This window comes from Pinus tabuliformis, chromosome 8 (genome assembly GCF_031772625.1).
Source record: "Pinus tabuliformis cultivar Carrire ecotype Pingquan chromosome 8, CPIR1, whole genome shotgun sequence".
Taxonomy (NCBI): Eukaryota; Viridiplantae; Streptophyta; class Pinopsida; order Pinales; family Pinaceae; genus Pinus; species Pinus tabuliformis.
In genome coordinates, this window is record NC_142294.1 from 2,076,845,445 (window position 1) to 2,076,867,721 (window position 22,277).

The 22,277-nt window shown below is 41.1% G+C and overlaps 1 protein-coding gene across 2 annotated transcripts in view; it reads right to left on the reverse strand.

The window, feature by feature from the left end:
- The window catches only part of ABCC13 (multidrug resistance-associated protein 11), a 547,614-nt gene that overhangs the window by 440,919 nt on the left and 84,418 nt on the right, over positions 1-22,277 (reverse strand). For both annotated transcript variants that reach the window (XM_089375024.1, XM_089375023.1), the window contains exon 6: positions 16,300-16,412. In XM_089375024.1, coding sequence (XP_089231150.1) covers positions 16,300-16,412 — 113 coding nt within the window. The remainder of the gene's footprint in view (positions 1-16,299; positions 16,413-22,277) is intronic.

Here is a 22,277-nt window from a genome sequence, read left to right on the forward strand (position 1 = left end):
AGGGAGATATCTTAAACACCATTAGGAACTGACCCCGGCATCCTTTCCAAAGTCCTCTACTCAATTCCCTCTAGAACCTCCTTCCGGGCTTCGTCTACTGGATCATCTGGAAGGAAAGAAACAACAGGATCTTCAAAAATCACAGTTCGCCTCTTAATACTCTTTGGCTACTTCTCAAGCAGAACCTTCAAGAAACTCTAGCTCTCAGACAATGGCAAGACTCAGATATGCCAGTTTTACCCCAGGAATGCCTCATTCCAGCCAACTAGAACCTGGATCTCACCTCTGTAGATCATATCAAGCCCAGTTCCTCAATTCACTCTGAGTCTGCACAATTCTGGTCTCCTCCTGCCATCCACCCTTACAAGCTGAACTTTGACGGAGCGGCTAAGGGCAATCCTAGGGCGGTTGGCTATGGTGGAATCTTCAGAGATGCAAAAGGCTCTGTTCTACATATTTATCACGGATCGCTGGGTAGAGATACCAACAATGCTGCCGAGCTGGAAAGCTTATGGAAGGGTATTCGCATAGCAGAAATAGAAAACCTTTTCCCTCTAGAGATAGAAGGGGATTCCCAAATTCTAATAGAGGCTACTATCCGGATACAATCAAGATCTTCAGCAGCAAAGATTGCTTCGAGCTGGAGGCTCCTAAGCAGACTGGAACAAATTGAAGAATGGCTCAAAGCTCCACGTAGTATCTCCTTCAAGCACATTCGACGAACAGCCAATAAGGCAGTAGACAGACTGGCTAATCAAGGTGCCGATCAGCAGCTCCCATTCTTCTCTGGTCCGTTGAATAGTTCCAATGATATACAACTCAAACGAGACTGCACTCTCCTGGTGCAACAAGATCTATCTCTCCTGGATCCGGGTGTTTAAATGTGGTACAGGTACGTGGGTAGCAGAATGGGTGGGCGCGTGGCTCATCTCCACCGCCTCTCGGTCTCTCACAGAACCGGTCTTTAATTCCCTTGAACTCAAATTTAATGCTGCTTTAATGCAGCCTGTCCCTCCTCTCCGGCCTGTTCATCTTCTAATCATGGCGCCCTCAGCTCGTCTCACTTGCGCTCCTCCTTTGCGCTCAAGTCACTCCTTTGCCGCTGCAGAGATTCGCTCTCGAACTATCCCGGGGAAACGTTGGGCTCTGGTTCGCTGGGTGGATTTCTGGCTGGGGCTTCAGGTTTCTCATTACCATATCTGCAAATTCGATAGCTACTTGTCCTCTGCCCTTCCCTTCGCCCATCTGTGTGCTGAAGCCAAGCTAGTTTTAATCCTTTTCTGCCTCCTTAGTTTTGCAGCCCGTTCGGATCTTCCTGTTCTTCCCACCATGCCCAAACTTCGCCAGAGGATGAGTTGCAGGAGAGGCAGCTCCCGGGGGCAAACTGTCCGCCAGGTCTCCTCCTCCACGACGGATTCCTCGACTTTTTGTTCGGATTTCCGCTCGGACCACTATCCTGCTACAAGGAGTGGTCGGGGACGGGGAAGAGCGTAGCACAATTTGGCAGCGAGCTCTTTCAATTCTGCTACTAATACCGCTCGGCTCTAGTTCCCCTGCACTCATGGCAATTTCTCCTTCATGGCCTCTGTTACCATAGAGCTTAGCGAGATTACTGCTGGTCAGGAAGCTGTTTCCCTTAGGGTGACTAAGGAAAAGCTGGCGGAAGACAGATATGGTACCACTCAGATGGATTACAAGCAGAGCAAGGCCTTAGGCTTGAGTAAAGGCATAGCATCCCAGGTCGTGGATGATCAGGCGGGCCCGAGTGTCCCTACCGGCGGCGGCTCTACAAGCAAAGAGGGCCACCCCTCTGAGGACGAAGACGACTACAAATATGGATGCCGCATCATTGAAGAGCAGCCCTCCACCTCTCATGACATTTAAGCAGGTCTGCGCTCTATGGTTTTTTGAAACTTGGTATGCTCGAGGGTACTCATTCATCACCTACTTGACCGTCATGATAAGCGCACCAGTTCTAATCGCCGGTTTCCCCTGCGAGGGCGGCACTCTGCTAGTCTATGGTTTTTGGTCTCGATTTCAGTCTCAGTTGCTTCTGAAGTTTGTCCTCAGTTTTTGTTCTAGGCAGTGCTTCTCGGTTCACTTGCCGTGGTCCAGTCATCTTGTTACGGTTGTTGAATGGCCTCTGTCCAATTTTTTAGTTTCAAGCACGATAATGGGGGCTTCATGTTTTATTGTATTAGTCATGGTTAGGTTCCTAGCAGTCCTTCAGGGCAACATTCAGCAGGTTTTTTTTTGGGCAATGTTCAGCTATGCTATGTAAACATGCCGCATCTTTGGGCTAGCTTTCTTGAGGCCATGGCCTCAGTGTAAAAATATTTTGTATCAATATAGGAGTAGACAATTTCAGGAAAAAAATAAATAAATAAAATATAATAAATAAATAATAATAAAAAAAATAAAAAAATAAAAAAGTAAAAAAAAGCCCTAAAGATAGCTAGGGTTTCTCAACAATGTGTCTTCAATAAGTTGCACTAAGCCTCAAAAGTCTACACCAAATAATTCTCTGTTTCGAGCCTCTGTTCTCACTATCGCGGTAACTGCTTCAGGAGTGACTGCTTCAGAGGAATGACTGTCATGGCTTTATATTGTGCGTTCATTAAAACAACCTTGTTCATACTGAGATAATCTTTTGAACTGTCATCTGAATCACTGTCAAACACAGGTTCGAGCTATATGAATGATCTTATGCGCAGTAAGTCTCGGCTTTCTTCATTCTTCAACTCTTTAATGCTCTTGTGTATTTCTCCTTCGATCGACCTTCAGCTTCCTTCTTTCCCGCTCGACCTTCAGCTTCCTCTGTTCCTTCAAGTTCACAAGTTGTGAACCTTTTCTTCTTCTCTGTAATCGATGCTCGAGATCCTTGCTTGAGGTGAAGCATTTTAACTCATATTTATACAAGTCTCACCAATGATCGAAAAGACACGTTTATTAGAGGGAGGCCGACTTGTATATTAAAAAATATATCGGGGAAGCCCTTTTTTAATAAACATCCAGTAGACTTATTATTTATAGAAATCACATAGGAGAGGCTTTACCCACATGGAGGTCCCACATCCACATCATCATCTTAATCGCAATCACAGCTTCATGAAAATCAGAGGTTTTACAAGTCATGCTTATGCTCTGTTTTTTGATATAGTCGATGCCCCTACTATCAACGGAGCGGATGCGATATGATATTAAATTGTTTTTGATAACTCCATCGGGTCCACAACTTTATTGCAATCGGCGGTCTGACGGGTCCATAACTGTATCGCAATCGGCGGTCTATCGGGTTTGTAACTCTATCACAATCGACGGTCCGTCGAATTCATAACTCTATCGCAATCAGCGGTCTGCCATCGTGACATCCCTTAGAAACTTGTGATTCAACGAATGCAATATCATATTGAGTTATGTTATAATGGTGTAGCGGGTCCGCATTATTATCGCAATCAGAGGTTTTACCGTGACAACTCTTTATGATTTGCGATACATAACTTCCGATAGGCAGATGCAATATTTCATTAAGGTGTATTATAATGGTCCAACGGGTCCGCATATTATATCGCAATCGGCCGATTTATATGTGACAAGGCTTTAAAGCTCGCGATGCAGTGTATGCAATATTTCAATAGAGTTGTTATCATAAACTATTTCGGGTTCGTATTACATATTGCAATCGGGGGTTTTGAGCGGTGGCATATAATAAAACGATATTGTCGATATGTTAACTCCGATTTGTTTTTATTACATGCGTTGTGAATTTTAAAGGGTTTCCAGGACTTATTACTCGGATGTTCTTTAGCTCCTCTGATATCTTAACTCCTTCGATATGTTAGCTCCTCCGATAACACTGTTTTACTCCTATACACTGCTTCCGAGAAACTTCTTTTGATAACCTGCTTCTCTTCTCTCACTGGCTCTCAATGACTTCTTCCTCTTACTCTTTGGCTTCACGATGGCTTCCAATAATTTTTTGATAGATTCTCCTCTTTACTCTTTCTCTTTCTCTTTGATGGCTCCTATGCTTGACTTCCAATGGCTTCCCTGATGGCTTTCCTCCTTGGTTTCTTGCTCCTGTTACTTCACATCATCATTTAGTATCCCAGAATATTTCCATATTGACATCAATGACAATCTAGATGAACACAACTCAAGCCAACATTGTACAATACTTCCCACAATAACTTATCATGACTTCTAACGTGTATGTAGAAATAATGTTAGCCACATGCAACCATGAAGTATCCCCATGCAAAAGTCAAATATCATAAACCCATAATCAAACCACAAGGAAAATGAAAATAATGCAGAGCCAGAAAGGAAATAATTCTTGCCCATAATATCAAACCTAGGTTAAAGATAAATCATCAAAATCACCAAAATAATAACCAATTGCAAGTTGGTGCCCCTGTAGCGGGAAAATTTATGAATGTAGTTGTAATATTTTAAATAAAATTACTTAGTCTCAGAGAAGTGGATCACAAACAAATAATTTTTCCTAGAGGAAAAGTCAACTAGCCGTTATATAGCATTTAGAAAAGTTTTATAAAAGGCTAGCCTCTCCTCTAGAGAATTTGTCGTTTTCTTATATGATAAGTACCACCAATAAAAAAATCATTTGCAAAATTACAATTGTGCATTGTGTGGGTTGGTTTTTACTATCATTTCGTTTCTTGATTAATTGTTGTATCTGTGTTTTGATCTAATAATTTTCCTAACAATTAGGATCACACTAAAGCTAATGGATTGAGCCATCAAAGGGCCACATAGTCACATGGAGGAGGCGACGTAGGGAGCAATCCCAAGTCACATGGAGGAGGCAAAGTAGGGAGCAAACCCATTATGCCTTTTTGCTTGCAGGTGGATCATTCCAAGAAGGGTTGGACCTCTTACCACTCAAACTAGCAAGAGTCCGAGGAGGGGATCCTATATATCAACTACTAGGTTGAGGGCAACAATGGAGCGATAGCCCACTGTCACCTCTGCTAAGGCTCCCTACTCTTTACGGACTTTCATCGATGGGAGGAGACCCGGTATATATGAGCAATCATAATGAATGTATAGTCAATGATAAGGCAGAAGGGGACTCATACAAAGTAAGCTCTAACCCTTGAGCTATAAGCGGTAATACAACGAATAATAAAGAAGAAGTAAAAGGTGCACAAGAGCGGTGGAAAGATCAAGGCCAAGTTGGTAGCTCATGCATCCATAAATGTTCCCTCCTCACATCTATACACTCAAGCTGTGGACACCCCCATCAGCTGGTCCCTTTAGACCATGGCTCTTAACCATGAAGTATTCTCCCCTTCATTACCATATTATTATTCAATAACACCTATCAATTAAAGGGTGGACCAAAGAACTGTTACTTCCCTTTAGGGGATGGATGCACCTAATAGGGTTGAACATTAACCAACCCTGCCTGGGGAGAAAACATTTTTGCAAGAACTTGATCCTGATTTCGGAAGGGGATCTTTGTTTGAAGTATTAAATTGCACTTACCATTCAAATTTGGATCACTTAGATTCATTATTGATCTTAGTCTCTGATGGATGGTTGTTTTCACTAGAATTCATGTTGTTTTATGTCATATGGTTCAACAACCCAGGCCTTGGGCACCCACTCATTAAGTACCTAGACCCTTAAGTACATTGGCCTAAGTAAGTGCAATGTTGAGAGGTTGGAGCCTCATGAGAGCACCAGCAAATGACACGTGTCCCAAAGTACCTCCAAGACCCAAGATGTTGGTCAATTTTTACCCAGCTTGAGGATTCTTCATGATGACACCACTAGACCTAGTATGCCCCCAGATTGGCCTTAACACAACCTGATGGGCAGGAGTTGATTCAGAGCCCAAATGAGGATGGTCTCCATTGATAGACTAGGGAGGGGTTGTTGCACCAAAGGAAGGCCTGACACTGAAAAGGAGGAGGCCTCATTTAGCAGTTGGAGACCCATGGAGACCACTTTATGGCACCACAGTTGGATCTTAGGACCCCACAAAAGATATTAAGTATTTGAGGGCCAACTCTAATTTTTTGGAAATTCCAAGCTTCTACACCTTCTTTGACACCTCACTACCATTGGACATGGCATTTGGAGCATTTATCATGGATGGCATCAACATTTTAGAGGCTATGGCTCACACGTGTGGGAAAATTAGGCATAATTTGATCTTAGCTAATGGGTTTGCTTGTAACTGAAGATTAATTAGTAATCAAACTTGTTTTAAGAGCTTTGTAAATCATAATTAGGTGACCTAATCCTCATATAAATAGAGGATAGGTTCATCTCATATCTCATCATCATTTGTGATTATGTCGTCCCTCTTAGATAATTTGCCTTCGCTTAATTGTGACTTGTATCTTGTGGAGATATGATCTATGGAGGATTTTTGTTAATGGAGATATTCTTTGACTTTGGAGATGTCATTTTGGAGCAATAAAAGACTTGTTCATGCATTCTATTTTGTAAGTGTACCTTGTACTTGATAAATCTTTGTTATTTTGTGGCTATTGAATGGAATGGTTATTTATCTAGGGTTTCTATATGCAAATTTATGGTTGAAAAATATTCTGTGAACTCTTGATGATAGTAATGAATGCATTACCCACTTATAGAATGTGAATACAATGTGAATGACAATCCCATAAGTGAACCTTGTTGAAACATGTAACTAGTGTCGGTCTTCATAATTGTATTTGAGTCATGATGTAATGTATTTGTCAAAAGAAAGAAAAAGGAATTTTATTATTAAAGAAATCAACTTACTAAAGCATGGGTTTCATGCTTGGGTCAATTGTTTATAGGTCAAAGCCTCAATTGCAGGCTTCTAGGGTTTAAGTCAAGTGTCTTTGTCCATTTCATAATGCAAAAGACACTTCTTGGGATTTATTTGTCACGAAAGAAATTTATTTTAATGTAAAATAGGTCAATTAGGCCTCCACCAAGTTGGCATCAAAATGGACAAGTCGGCCTAACTAAGGGGCAGAAACATCTATATAAAGGCAAGTCGAAATTTCCAAAGTACAACAAAAAATTGAATTTCAAAAGTGCAGACAGGCCGAGAAGTGTAGGCGAACCGAAAAGTGCAGGCAGGCTGAGAAGTGTAGGAAAACCAAAAAGTGCAGGCAAGCCGAAAAGTGCAGGCAGGTCGAGAAGTGCAAGCAGACTGAAAAGTACAGGCAGGCCGAAAATTTCAGAAGTGCAGGCAGGTCTGAAATTTTGAAGAAGATGGGGCCAAAATCTATGGGTTGTTGTTAGGCTATAGCTGTTGAACAAAAGGAGAATATTGAAAGTTATTGTAGCACATTGGAAGCTTGACTTGGTGGAGGAAGGTCTTTTGGTCTCGAGTCTTGGTCTATCTCATCTTGATTTGAATCTATTGAAGGAAGAGTTTTCACTAGGTTTTCTCCTATAAAGGGGTTTTAGCCCCAGCTTAGTACCTACATTTGGTGTCCTTGATCTTCATGTTTTTACTTTGATGATTTCTTGATGAGAAGAAGATAAAAAGAAGAACATAAATAAGTTAATAAGAATATAAGAATATTACAAATAATTATCAATATAAGAAAAAAAATGCCTTTCCGATTTTCTTAAATGGTATTAGAGCAAAGGTGAAAAAGGAAGAAAAAGGCAGGTTGAAGATCTATTGAAGAAAAGGAGATCAAGGAAAGGTCATCAAAGAGGATCATATAAAGAGACATGCCTACTATCTATAGGAACTATGTCAAACTCAATGAAGGGAGAAAACAAACTAGAAGGAACCTCTAACTATAGGGCCTAAAAAAAGGATAGAACTCATCCTCGAAAAGAACAAAGTTTTGAATCTTGTTCAAGGAAAAATCAAGAAGCCTACAAATGAATAAAGTGAAGCAGAGAAAGCAAAGTTCAGAGAAACAAAAATATTGGCTATGAACCTAACAGTTTATGGAGTTAAGGATAACCTAATTCCATACATATCCAACATAAATTCCGCTCAAGAAATGTATGAAGCTCTCACCAAATTATTCACCATCAAGAACACTGGTCAAATAGCAAGCCTCAAGAATGAATTAAGGAATATTAAGATGACGAAAGATGATATTGTATCATCCTACTTTAAGGATACTAGAATTAGAGGATGAACTCCAAGCAATAGATGAAGTTGTGCCAGAAAAGGAGCTTGTAATTACTACTCTTCTAGGACCACCAAAATCTTGGAGTGCTTTTGCTTTAAGACTTAACAATTGGAAGGATACTACATCATTTGAACAAAAGTGGAATGCACGCAGTCAAGAAAAAGCTCGAGTATCGTTAGTAAACAACAAGAATGAGGATGAAGAAGAAAACACCTCTAATGCCTATTCTACTTATCACAAGAAGAAGGGAACCTTCAAGAACTTCAAAGGACCGAAGAAGAAAGTTGACCTATCCCAGATTGAATGCTACAATTGTCATAAGACGGGTCACTACAAAACTTGATGTCTAGAGAATCCGAGGAATAAAAAGAGAGATAGAGAACATGCGAATGTTGTTGATGAAGCTCCACTTGAGAAGAACAAGACTAAAGACTCGGAAGTCAAGGACTTATACTACTAAGTTCTCCCTCGCATAAACTTCTATCTTGAGTTTTGGAATGTTTCCTTTTATGTTTTGATTTCTAGAGTTTGTAGGTTTAAGATGTCTTTTTAGAACATTTTTTAATTATAAGTTGTAGGTATCCCTTAAGATTGGATTAAGAGGAAGCCCTCGCCAATTTACCAAAGAGAAGTATCTTGTTTCTTGTCTCCTTTTTTATGTTTGGTTTCCCTCTCATATCAAGATTTGTTTGTATTATATGCTAATAACCTTTTTATATTTTCCTTGGTAAAGGAAGACTGCAAATTACACAAGAGTTATGGAGGAGACTTTAACAGATCAACTTAGGTTTAGGTGTCTGATGTCTAAAGTTTGAATGTTTTGATGCTTCCATTATGATGACATGATTTGATATAATTGACTTCATGCTTACGTATACTTGTACTTGGTTGTACTTGCTATTAGAAGTTTTGCAAGTACCTAATCTTCAGGATGTTGAAGATGGTCATAAGTGAAGATGACCTGAAGATAAGCATGATGAATAAAGGAAGTTGTAAGAATGTTGATGATGACGATGATGTTCCTCAAGCCTTGAGAAAGTTTCTCCGATAAGGAAGTTGTGGATCTTCCTAAGTTGAGAGGGAGCCTAGATAGAAGAAAAGGTAAATCTCTCCACAATAAGGTTGAACACTTTGGAAGCATGCTTGGAAAAATGGATATATCTAATTTAGTTTATAGGGAGAGATAAAGCATCTAATGGCAAGATGCTTGGGAGGACATCTGGTCGACCAATGTACTGATGTCTAGATTCTGAAGAAGGAGGGTGGCATTGGTCATGGAGCTCCAACCTTGGATATGCACCTAGATCCCTGGGTTGGTGGTAGAGCTTAAAAGCCTGATGGTACCTAGAGTTGGCTAAAGCTTGAGTACCCTTAGTCCCACCTAGATAGAATACCCTGGTCGGGTATCTAGTCCGCAGCAATGAGTGTGCTAAAAATCTATGTAGTTCATATCATTTTGAGATATTCCATATGCTTTTATATATGTGTAATTACGAATACCTCCCTAGTTAAGAGGGAGTGTTGAAGAATGTAACTAGTGTCAGTGTTCATACTTTTATTTGAGTCATGACGTAATGTATTTGCCAAAAGAAAGAAAAAGGAATTTTATTATTAAAGAAACTAACTTATTAAAGCATGGGTTTCATGTGAGTCAATTGTTTATAGGTCAAAGCCTCCATTGCAGGCTTTTAGGGTTTATGTCAAGAGTCCTTGTCCATATCATAATGTCAAAGACCCTTCTTGGGATTTATTTGTCAAGAAAATAATTTATTTTAATGTAAAATAGGTCAATTAGGCCTCCTCCACCAAGTCAGCATCAAACTGGACAAGTCGGCCTTAATGAGGGGCAAAAGCATGTATATTAAGGCAAGTCAAAATTTCAGAAGTACAACAAAAAATCAAATTTCAGAAGTGCAGGCAGACCGAAAAGTGCAAGCAAACCGAGAAGTGCAAGCAGACTGAAAAGTGCAAATTTTTGGGTTGTTGCTAAGCTATAGCTATTGAACAAAAGGAGAATATTGAAAGTTGTTGTATCACATTGGAAGCTCGACTTGGTGGAGGAGGAAGATCTTTTGGTCAACCTTAGTCTATCTCATCTTCATTTGAATCTACTAAAGGAAGAGTTCTAACTGGGTTTTCCCCCATAAAGGGGTTTTAGCCCATGCTGAGTGCCTACATCTAGTGTCTCTGATCTTCATGTTTTTACTTTGATGATTGCTTGATGAGAAGAAGATAAAAAGAAGAACATAAATAAGTTAATAAGAACATAAGACTATCACAAATAATTATCAATATAAGAAAAAAAAAATTGCCTTTCCGATTTTCTAACAAATGTTTTAACTATCTCTCCCAATTGAATTTGCTCCCTCACAAAAGTGATAGTTAGGGTTTCTAACCTAGGATTTCATATTCCCTTATTCTTTTGCCAAGGTTTAGTCATCTTTAACTATCCCCTAAACTCCATCACCCAAGGTCAAGGCACTTGCCTTTGTTACATGGTTGATCACCTTGAAACTCATCCTAAATTTCACTTTTCTCCTCTAAAACCTAATTTTCGACCTCATAAGGTAAGTCGTTGGCTAGGGCTAGGGCATATTTCTCAACTAGGATTTGAAATGTTCCTTGGTAGAGGGATTCAACACGTGGAGTACTAAATACTTGATATGATGCTCAAGTGGCTATATTGGTTGTATCATTGAACATGACTAGTCCTATTATGTTGATTGGGCTAGCATCGAATGTGCTCTAGCCACGAAATTTGGTGGAGAGATTGGGGCACATGAGATCTCCAATACCCAGAAAGGGTTTGGGCAGATACTAAACAGATTAGGAGATATTAAAATAATTAATATTTTTAATGGAGTCCCTAAATCTAAACCTAGAGAAAATAAAATATTAATGTGTATTAATATGAATCTATGTTAGAATATTCCAAAAGACATGGATCAAGCCAGATCTAATCTTAGCAGTTGATTAGGGACTTAATCTCGGTCGTTGAAATGTCAACAGGAAAAGTATAAGAGGAGGCTTGAGGGTCACTTAGAGAATACACTAGATGATCAGTCATTCTATTCTCTAGAGCAGTGTTTGCTAAGAGAGATAGAATCAGTGATCGGTAAAGCAGCTGAGGGGCATTGAGTACAGAGAAACAGAGAAGGCAGGGATTGTGCCGAGAGAGCAGCGCAGCAGCTAAGGAGGGTGACGCAGAGCCAACAAGGGCTCACGCAGGGCCACGTAGAGGCAGCCAAGTGCTGCACAGAGCACCAAAGGGGCCAGCGTAGCTGATACAGAGGCTCCCAGAGCTGACGCAGGGCCTCCTGGGGCTGACGTAGAGGCTCCCAGAGCTGACACAAGGCCAGCATGAGACAGAGAGGGGCTGACGCAGTCCAATTTGGGCAGATGCTGGGGTTGCAGAGCAGTTTTGTGTTGAGTTGTCGGAAGGATTTCCCAGGGTTTCAGCCAGGATATTTCTCTCAAACTGTGAGGTATAGCTGCCAAGGAAATTCTCTGTTGCGTAGGCTAGTTTCGGCACCCATATTGTACTTTGATATTGCTGAATAAGAAAACCCTCAAATAGCTGCACCAGTTTTCCCGCATTGGGTTTTTCCAGGGATATTGGTCCAAAAATAATGGTGTCATGTGGCGTGTTTGTTCTTGTTTCTTTTAGTTGTTGATCTGTAATGTGTTGAGCATGCACTGGTGTTTATTTTCAGTATTTACTTTGTAAATAGCTTTTTAAAGAAAAATGACACATAGGTAGGAATAAATCAGAAAAAGTGCATGAAGGGTTTCTAAACTAAGTAAACTTAGAAACTTCAACATGGTATCAGAGCGTGGTTGCAAATCACAGGAGGACTAAAAGACATCAGCCGGGCGGAGCAATAACAGCAGAAAACAATTGTCCCGAGGTGACAGAAGTTGTTTCTAGCAGCGCAAAAGCCAAGGAAGTGTGACACAGAGCTACCTAGAGCCACGCAGAAGAAGTCGGGAACTGTGCAGAGCCTAAGAGAGGCCAACGTTGTTGATGCAGAGGGCTAGAGGGTTGACGCAGGGCTGATGCAAACCCATCCGGGGTAACGCAGAGCCAACGTGAGGCAGAGAGAGGCTAACACAGTTCACAGAGAGGCAATTGTTGGGGTCTAGAAGGCTGCAAGAATATTGCAGAGTGGAGCTGGTGAGGTACTATAGTCAGAACAATACCTGACAGAGCAGGGCCAGAGAAGTTGTTACCGAGGGTTTCTAGCCGAGGAACCTAGATCAGCAGTGCAGTTGCACAAGATGATCAAAGTAGGGGACATCTCCACAAGCAGCAAAAGGATTTCCAGAAGGGAAATCAGGACTCAGAGGGAGTCTAGAAGAAAACTTCCAGACGAGAAGTAGAGACTCAAAGGAGTCGAACAGAGAACTTCTAGGAGGGAAGTAGAGGAGCGTCATGGCACTACACGGGGTAAGAGACTAGGATAGGCTGGACAAAGCATCGAACTTCGCAGTCTAGAAGGCCAGAATCTTATCCGTACTTGACAAGAATCGTGTCAAGAACTTCGCCTTGAAGGTAATAGCTATCCCATAATGACAAGTACGAGGAAGCGATGGCGAGGCCAAGAGCATTATCCTTGACAGGGTCAAGGATCATGTAGTACCACACATAGCCGAGAAGAAAATGACATTTGAGATGTGGGAGGCTCTCAAAAAGTTGTACCAACATACTTCTGTGCAGAGAAGAATGCTACTTTAGAATCAGTTGAGGTCGTATCAGATGAAGAAGGGAGAACTGATTGACACCTTCCTCGGAGGACTGAATGAGATCTGAGATCTGTTGACTGCTATAGGGGCGACAGCAGATCAAGAGCTGATGGTGAGGACAACCCTAAATGTTGTCTCACAAGACTGGGAAGTATTTATCCAGAGTATACTCGGCAGAGGGACACTTCCACCTTGGGACGAGATGTGGGCAGCTCTTCGCCATGAAGAGATCAGACAGCATTCGAAGACGGGTATTTGCAGCAAGGGGATCAAAGTCAAGCAAGAGGAGGAAGACATGGCCCTAGCATCTGAGGGAAAGCAAGAAAAGCGAAAGAAGAAAGATCTCTCCAAGATCAAGTGCTTCCACTTTGGGGAGCTGGGTCATTATGGGACCCAGTGTCCAAGGAAGAAGAGTAAGGGAGAGTCTTCTGAGACTCCCAAGGAAGAAGAGTAAGGGAGAGTCTTCTGAGACTAAGGCAGCGCTAGCATGGGCAGAGAAGGAAGTTTTGACAAACGATGACTGTGCCATGAGTGCACACACGCCACTTAAGCGGAATTGGGGAGACATCGAGCTGTAGTCAGGCGGACTATAGGGGATGAGGGGCAGGATCCTTGAGGTACCCAGCCTCTTAGATTAGACCTTGCTACGTGAGCCCCGACGAGGAGTAGCAGGACTGGCTGAGTGGGTAGAGACGGACGCGGATGGAGCAGCAAAGAGAGCTACAGTGCAGAAGTCCTAAGACAACGCGAGGCTAGCAGGCTGCAGCAATGCGAGAGGCATAGGAGTGTTGCAACAATTCAGGATGGCACAGAGAGGTGTGCAATAGTGCGAGATGCAGTGAGTTGTTGCAGTAGCGCAGAGGTCAGAGAGGGAGCACTTGTCAACGACAGAGGGAGCTTCAGCAACAGTGGGTGTCTCTAGCCCAACAAGGAGGTCAGATTGGGAGATCGATTGCTTACTTCTCAATAATTGAGTTGCAGTGTAGCAGTGGGCAACACAGTGCAACATGATGAGAGGAGGTGCAGTGTTGGGAGAATGGACCAGCAACAGCACGGATGCAGAGGGAGTTGTCGTACAGATGCAATAGTGGCAGTGGCAGAACCATGGGCAGCAGTACAGGATGCAGCAGTGCACAGGATGTTGGGCAGGAAGGCCTAGCATCAGCACAGGGACCAATGCTGGATGATCAGAGTAATACTCAGTGAGGAGTATTGCTAGAGCACAGTCCTCGCTAAGAGGGAGTGTTGATTTGGGATAGCATCGGATGTGCTTTAGCCACAAAATTTGGTGGAAAGGTTGGGGCACATGAGATCTCCAATACCCAGAAAGGGTTTGGGCAGATTCTAAACATATCAGGAGATATTAAAATAATTAATATTTTTAATGGAGTCCCTAACACTAAACTTGGGGAAAATAAAATATTAATGTGTATTAATATGAATCTGTGTTAGAATGGTCCAAATAACATGGATCGAGCCAAATCTAATCTTAACCGTTGATTAGGGACTTAATCTCGATCATTGAGATGTCAACAGGAAAATTATAAGAGAAGGCTTGAAGATCACTTGGAGAATACACCAAATGATCAGTCATTCTATTCTCTAGAGCGGGGTTTGCTAAGAGAGATAGAATCAGTGATCGGGAGAGCAACTGAGGGGCACTGAGTACAGAGAAACAGAGAAGGCAGAGATTGTGTCGGGAAAGTAGCGCAGTAGCCAAGAAGGGTGACACAAAGCCAGCAAGGGCTCACGCAGGGCCACGCAGAGGCAGTCAAGTGCTGCGCAGAGCACCAGAGGGGCCAATGCAGCTAACGCATAGGCTCCCAGAGCTGACGCGGGGCCAGCGTGAGATAGAGAGGGGCTGACGCAGTCCGGTTTGGGCAGACGCTAGGGTTGCAGAGCAATTTTGTGCTGAGGAGTATTGGAAGGATTTTCCGGGGTTTCAGCCAGGAGATTTCTCTCAAACTATGAGGTATAGCTGCTAAGGAAATTCTCTGTTGGGTAGGCCAGTTTTGGCACCCAAATTGTACTCTGATATTGCTTAATAAGAAAACCCTCACATAGCTACATCGGTTTTCCCGCAATGAGTTTTTCTGGGGACATTGGTCCCAAAATAATGGTGTCATGTGGTGTGTTTGTCCTTGCTTCTTTTAGTTGCTGATCTGTAATATGTTGAGCATGCACTGGTGTTTATTTTCAGTATTTACTTTGCAAATAACTTGTTAAAGAAAAATAACAAGTAGGAATAAATCAGAAAAAGTGCATGAAGGGTTTCTAAACTAAGTAAACTTAGAAACTTCAACATATTATGTCCTATATGTATAGATAGCTCAAAGAACTGGATATAGTATAAGATAGTTGCCTAATTGATAGCGAGGAACTAAAAAAACATGTACAATGTTGTGGGAAGGGAAATGGAGAAAACACATTAAGAGGAAACAATACCATATAAACAAATTAAACAAATAGGAAGAAACCAATGTGTAAAACTACTTGAAGCTTAACATCCCACGGGAAGAGAAGTAGGTAATAGCACAACTAAGGACCAGCTCACACAAGGTGTGATGTTAAACAAGGAGATGGGAACAACCCAAGGAACCATGGATAAGAAGCTATGTTAGGTATGTGGAAAGGAGGAGGTGCAAACCGAGTAGCATTTTCTTCTTCATTGGGAAACATACTTACAAATAAGGCAAAGATCAAATCTGCATATTGAAGATCATGAATCAAAGTTTTGGGATTATCTAGTGGGACGCACAAGGCTGGATAAGAAAATGATGTGTGCAAGAAACCGGCTACTGAGATCAAAGACAAAGGGACATCCAGATCTGGAAATGGAGAAAAGGAGAATAGAGCAGCTATATAAGCAGAAATGGACCATGATGTGGTTCTCACCTTTGCACAACCATCTTCTTTTATTGTAATAATTTGTTTTAATTTCACTGAAAATGTCATATAGCATGTTCTCACTCTTATCCCATATGACCATTCGGCCTCGTGGATGGTTAAAAAAAATCTATCTATCTATCTATGCACCAATCATCCTGGAAATTATCCCATTTAATGCATGTTATCTGACTTCGACCACCAATAAACCTTCTTTTCCTTCCTATCACTTATTATAATTCGATGCATTGCTCTTAAAGCAATAAAATAAATAGAGAAAGTAACACAATCATCTTTCCAAGTATCTAGGACAGCCCCGGCAAGTCATTACAGGATTATTCTATTTCAGCCTCTCGAGAAAATTAAGATGTACATCAAATTAAGAAATGTATGCATTTGACATGGTTGTTTTTACAATATCCATTCCTAGGCAAAGAAATGTAAAATGTAGTACAAATAGAGAACACGAGATAATAAAAAATAATCACTCTCAACATAATAGTGAACTATGGTGTGAAGGAATTTCGGAAGAGAATGTGAAAACCTGTTCTTTGTCATGGCTGAGAAATTCCTAATTCGTAAGATTAGGATCATTATACCAAATATTACTTCGATGAAAATGGAGCAGCTTTCCTTTAAGCATATCGATAACCAACCCTGTCAACCCCCAGAATTCAAATTTTTGTTAACTTTGAAACTTTATATCAACATTTCAATGGTATTATAAAAATAAACTATAAATTTATATCTCAAAGACCCAAGATTTTAGAATTATACTTCAAGAAATCTCTTGTGATTGCACATGAAGAAGTTGATGATGCAACACAAACGAAGACAACAATCTATCGTGATTTTCCCTAATACAAGTATGACATTTAAGACTCTAAATATAAAAGCATATAAAGGAACAATGAATACAAAAGATATTAAATACAACATACATAAGACTCAAAAACTCACTGATAGTACACTGACAAGCATACCCTGCGTGGTAGTGCAATATAAGAATGGAACTGAACATCATGTCAAAACTGACTCTCATGTAAATCTGATTATCAATGAAATACACTGATTTTTCCAGGGGAAAAAAAACATACATAAGACTCTAATGAAAACATGAGCAAGCAAAGAGACACAACTGTCCAATGAAATAATGAAGCATATATTCATTGTATCTCCAACGAAGGTGATCTGAAGCAGTAAACAAGACTGAATCTACAAAATGTGATGCCACTGGGCATACTATATAATAATACCGAGGCCCCACCATTTGGCATGTGGGAGATTCGCCTGGAAATGGCCCTTACAAAAAAATGGATGCTTGACCATCAAATGGTGGTTTGACTTTGCTAGAGTTGAGGGAATTGGTATACACTGCAAGCACTATTGCAGTCTGGGTATCGCATACTTCAAATCATCCCTTGATTTGAACCACTTGGACATCTGGTGGAATTCAATTTAGCAGTCAACAAAATCTGAAGCAGTTCTTTGGCAAAGGATCAGGACCCGAGAACATTTTTGAGACCTGATGTATGGCTAGAAGGGCTCAGTTAAGTGTGCAGAGTTGTTTACCAGCTGCTGTCTCATTGATATGCTAGTGTGTCAATGCATACGTCTCTCGCTATGAGGCCACGTTTGAGCTGTGAGCTTTTGCAAAAATCAGTTGTGTACAAAGATTTGTTGGAGCTGTTGAAATTTAGGCAGCTTTGGGATGAATTTCCCCAAAGGGAAACCCAGCTACCCGAAGAAGCCCTTCATGCCCTAAAAGTAGATTCAAATTGATAAAGAAATTATTATTATCAATGTGGCACAAATGTGGACAAGTAATTGTTTGTTAAATATATTTAATATTGTTATAAGCAAAAATTTGAATTGTAAGTATTTTCCCTCGAATCCCTAAAGTCAGTTTGACTCCTTTTGGCTCCCATTTGATTTTTGTAGGAAGGTTATAAATAGAAGATTAATTCTCATCCCTAAGAGCAATATGGATCTCACAAGGGCAAAAGATCTGAGGTTACATTTCAATGGTGTGAATATTTGTGATTTATGGCTCATATTATCCTTCCTACGGCTCCTCTCATTTTTCATAGCTCATGGCTCGAGGCTCATACTATATAACTGTGGCTCGCTCTTGTTGGTTCGCAACACACTCTATACTCTGTGACATAACTCGCATCCTTGTTGTGGTCCATATACATAATTACAATGACTTGCATATACACTGTGAAGCTCGCACATATACTCTACGTTTCATTTGTTCCAATTAGCTCGAGCATTCTGGTTATGATTGGTATATACTCTTGTGGCTTGATGACATAGCTTGCATTCCTGTGTTGCTCGCTCTATGCGTTACTATACTTTACATTAGCAACGACATATCTCTGTGGTGGCATCGATATATTATAGTGGAAACATATTATTGTAGATTGAATTAAAGTGACTCGCAATTATTATAATTTATGTTTTGCTTGAATCTCTGTGGGACGTAATATATGCTTGTGGCTCGTATTCGCTAAACAACGGCTTGATTTATCCTTTGTGGCTCACTTATATTACAATGAAATCGCACCTCATGCTCTATGGCTTAATAATTACAGGGATCTTGCAGTCTCATGTTCTATGTGGTTAAATACGTCTTTCCTTGGCTTGCATTGTATCAACAATGACTCGTATTCCTTAGCTTGCAAATGTATCTACAGCGACTCGCATTATTTGGCTTGCAATGTATCTACAGTGACATCATCTCTGTCGTGAGGTGCGATACACATTACTCTTCAAGCGAAATTACATTACTCAGAGGACATTACAATGGTTTTATAACATCGCACAACAGTGGCTATGGGGCAACACATAACTGAGACCTGTGTACATCGCATTATAGTGATTTTATGATTTGCATTACATCGGCATCATTCATATTATAGTGACATTGCCTTTGACTCAGATCGTATCCCTGTGGCTTCGCTTTTTGTATCTATGATAGTGACTAGGACATGTATATCTATGACAGCGATTTGGACTTATATATATATATGACTTGGATTTGTATGACCATCGCATTATAGTGATTTTATGATTTGCATTACATCGGCATCATTCATATTATAGTGACATTGTCTTTGACTCGAATCGTATCCCTGTGGCTTCGCTTTTTGTATCTATGATAGTGACTAGGACATGTATATCTATGCCAGCAATTTGGACTTGTATATCTATGACTTAGATTTGTATAACTATGAAGGTAATGTATCGTGTCCTGGTATGAGTATAATCTTTGATATGGCAATGGCAGTAACCCTGTGTACATGACAGTGACTTTGAAATATGAATATGACAATGGCAGTGACAATTGATATGGGAATAACCTTGTATGACAGCGAACCTTGGATATGGCAGTGACCTAGTATGGCAGGGATGTATGTCCCAGACAGTGAGGTATGGCTTTGACAATACAGAATGTATGTTATATGACGACAGTGATAGTAACAATGACACTTCACAATGATTTCTGATAAGACAGTGATATGATGTAATTAATGGAGGTAAGATCGTTCAATTCACAATCGTAGTTGTGAACTGACTTGGGTTGGCCCTAGGAGGCCTGGTGTGGTTGATGTATCTTATTGTACTTTGTATCTCAGCTAAACAATTGATGAATATCTAATAGAAGAAGAATCAAGTTGGGTTTGGTCTTTGACCTTAATCTCGGTGTCTCTATTGTGTATGCTTTTCTTTTGTTGTTCCTTTCTATTCCGCTACATTTTTGATGTTATTGTTATCTCTACATAATTGCTAATGATGTTATGATGTTATGGGGTGAATGTGAAATGTAAATGCTGAAAAAATTGAAAATGCAATTATCCTCAGCACAGAACAATCTAGCCTTAAAAATTAACATGGTATCAGAGTTGGGCTAAACAAAAGTCATTGAGAAAAGTCATTAAGGTAGAGCAAATTATTGCTAGCATGGATGGTTGAGGGAGTGTGATTGAGAAAGCTCTTTGGAGGGTTGTTTGAGCATGTGTTGGATATGACTGTGATAAACTGCGATAATATGAATGAGATCTATTTTTCATAGAATTTTGTGTTCCTTGACTAGTACAAGCATTTTGAGATTAGATATCACTATATCTGGGATATGTTGAAGAGGGAGAAGTGAGGCTCTGACATTGATCTATTGTGGAATTGAAGCAATGAGGATTCAACATAGCAAGTTGCTGACATTCTCACCAAGACTTTGTCGAAAGGGAAGTTTTTGATATTCAGAGACCAACTTGGATTGATGGATGTGACCCTCCCAAGTAAAGGTCATGGTTGATCGAGAACACTGAGTTATGCTCTTCCCCCCTGTTTAAGCTCCAAGTTAGAGGAATTGAGTCGTAGAGCTCCTGGGCTGGAGGGATCTTTGGACAATAGGTGTATGTGATCCCTAACCTATGGTAGGTCAGGTATCTCCCCTATAGTCACTATAGTGTGCGTGTGATCCTTGTCTTTTATGACAAGTCAAGTATCTCCCCCTATCATGTCTAGCAGAGTATACCCTAATTGGCATCCTACCCACAAGCTAGGCTTGTTGGAATTGCCACCCATCTGGCCAATGGGTGAGGTAACCTAGGTGTGTGTGATCCTCACCACTGGTAAGTCGGGTATCTACCCCAGGTTGAGGATGCGGGTGTTCTACCAATTGACTCTTGAGGGTCAAGGTGGGAATATTAGTGGACAATAGGATGGATGTGATCCTTTCCTCTCATGGCAAGTGGTATCTCCCCTATTGTCATTAGACAATAAGATGGTTGTGATCCTTTCCTGGTAAGTTGTATCTCGCCTATTGTCGATCGGATATTATAGGGTGGCAAATTAATCACCCTTATTATTAGTGGATATAGGGTGGAAGTTGGAGCTCCCCTATGATGATTTTTCTTCCTTCAATAGATATTAGGGTTTTTGGATGCAAGATTTCCATGTGCTTCAAAGGGGAGGCGTTGGTGGTCTGACATTGCTTTCCTATAGAGTCTAGTGACAGCGGCAACATCAGTGGTTCATGCTACAAGGGAGTCGGCGAAGAATCGGGTAAGTTCAAAAAACCCCTCGTGTTTTCCTGTATCTGGTCTATTTTCAAGAGGGTTGGAGGACATCGTCATTAGCAGTGGTATTCAGGGAAATGAGGGTCTAAAATCGTGCTTGGTTATGAACCTGGGGCAAAATGAAGCCGATGAGGGGAAAGATTGAACAGGTCCATTAAATGCAAGAATCCATTGAGTCAAAAGGCTAGTGAGGCAACTAATCTTTGTGAAAATTTCAAGTCGGACGAGCCGACAAGAGAGGTCTCCCTCCAGGAGCTTCAGGTACAATCTAAAGAGGTAGTAAAAATTTCAGCTGAGTTCAGGGGGGGGAAAGGGATGGTTGGTCCCTCTTCTGGAGCACTGATACTTGAAGATGAAGGGTTTCAGGGTTTCAGTACCCAGTAAGTCGAGGAGTGACTCCAATTTTCAGACCCAAGAGAGGCGAGGCAGCTTATAGTTACTGAGGGTTTTACCAGTTCGAAACGAGTAGCGAAGGAGCAGTCAAGGCCGCATATCAGTAACACTGGACCCAAGGGAGTGTTGGAAATACTAAGAGGGCGGGTGAATCAGTATTCGTTGGCAATTAGAACTTTTTAAATATTTCAAAGCATTAGTTAATCTTCAATTATTATTAACATTTATGCAGTAGGAACAGTAAACAATAGAACACAATAGGCACAAGATGAATGAATTATATATGTAATTATGCTCATGATCTACTTTTCATTGTGCGAAGAATGCTAAGTATAAGAATAGAAAGTGGGCATTTCTCTCCTTACCTTCTAGCTAGCGATTTGAGGGGAATAAATAGAGGGAGGGATGTCCATTGTTATGTTTTTGTGCAATCTGTTCCAAGTCAACTTGGTGCCTGGGCCTAATCTGTAGGCGATCAATGAATCACTCTCCGGGCGGGCATCCCCCACCTTGCTTACGGTCACTCCCCGACTAGCGTGAATTCAAGTTCAAGCATAGGGCGATGATCCAGTTGAGAGGCCCCGATGACACAACAAAAACGCCCCTTGCCTGGGACCAGGGGAGTTGATTGAAATGAAAATAGTGAATGAGGATGCGTAAGCAGGCTCGACCACCGCCCACCACCCAATAAGCATCAAGGCTGAAATCTGTTGCAAGCGAACTTGTAACCTTTGCCGATCCGGGTATGCCAGGTAATGCGGGGCGTATAATCGAGCTGTAGCGATCCTTTTATACTACTCATGGGGGCAAGCGGTAAACCGGCAAGCAGCACACCTTCGTAGACCACATCATCTGTACAACCTTCTGGGGACATCTACCGGCAATCAACAACATCATAACCATACCTCTCTCTCTCGCGATCGTTACACCTTTGCATACAACACTTCTGGGACATATACCGGTAAGCGAACATATCATAAACCGGCAAGCAGCAAATAAGAAACCTCTCTATATTGGTCCACCTCACACTGCAACATCATCCGTC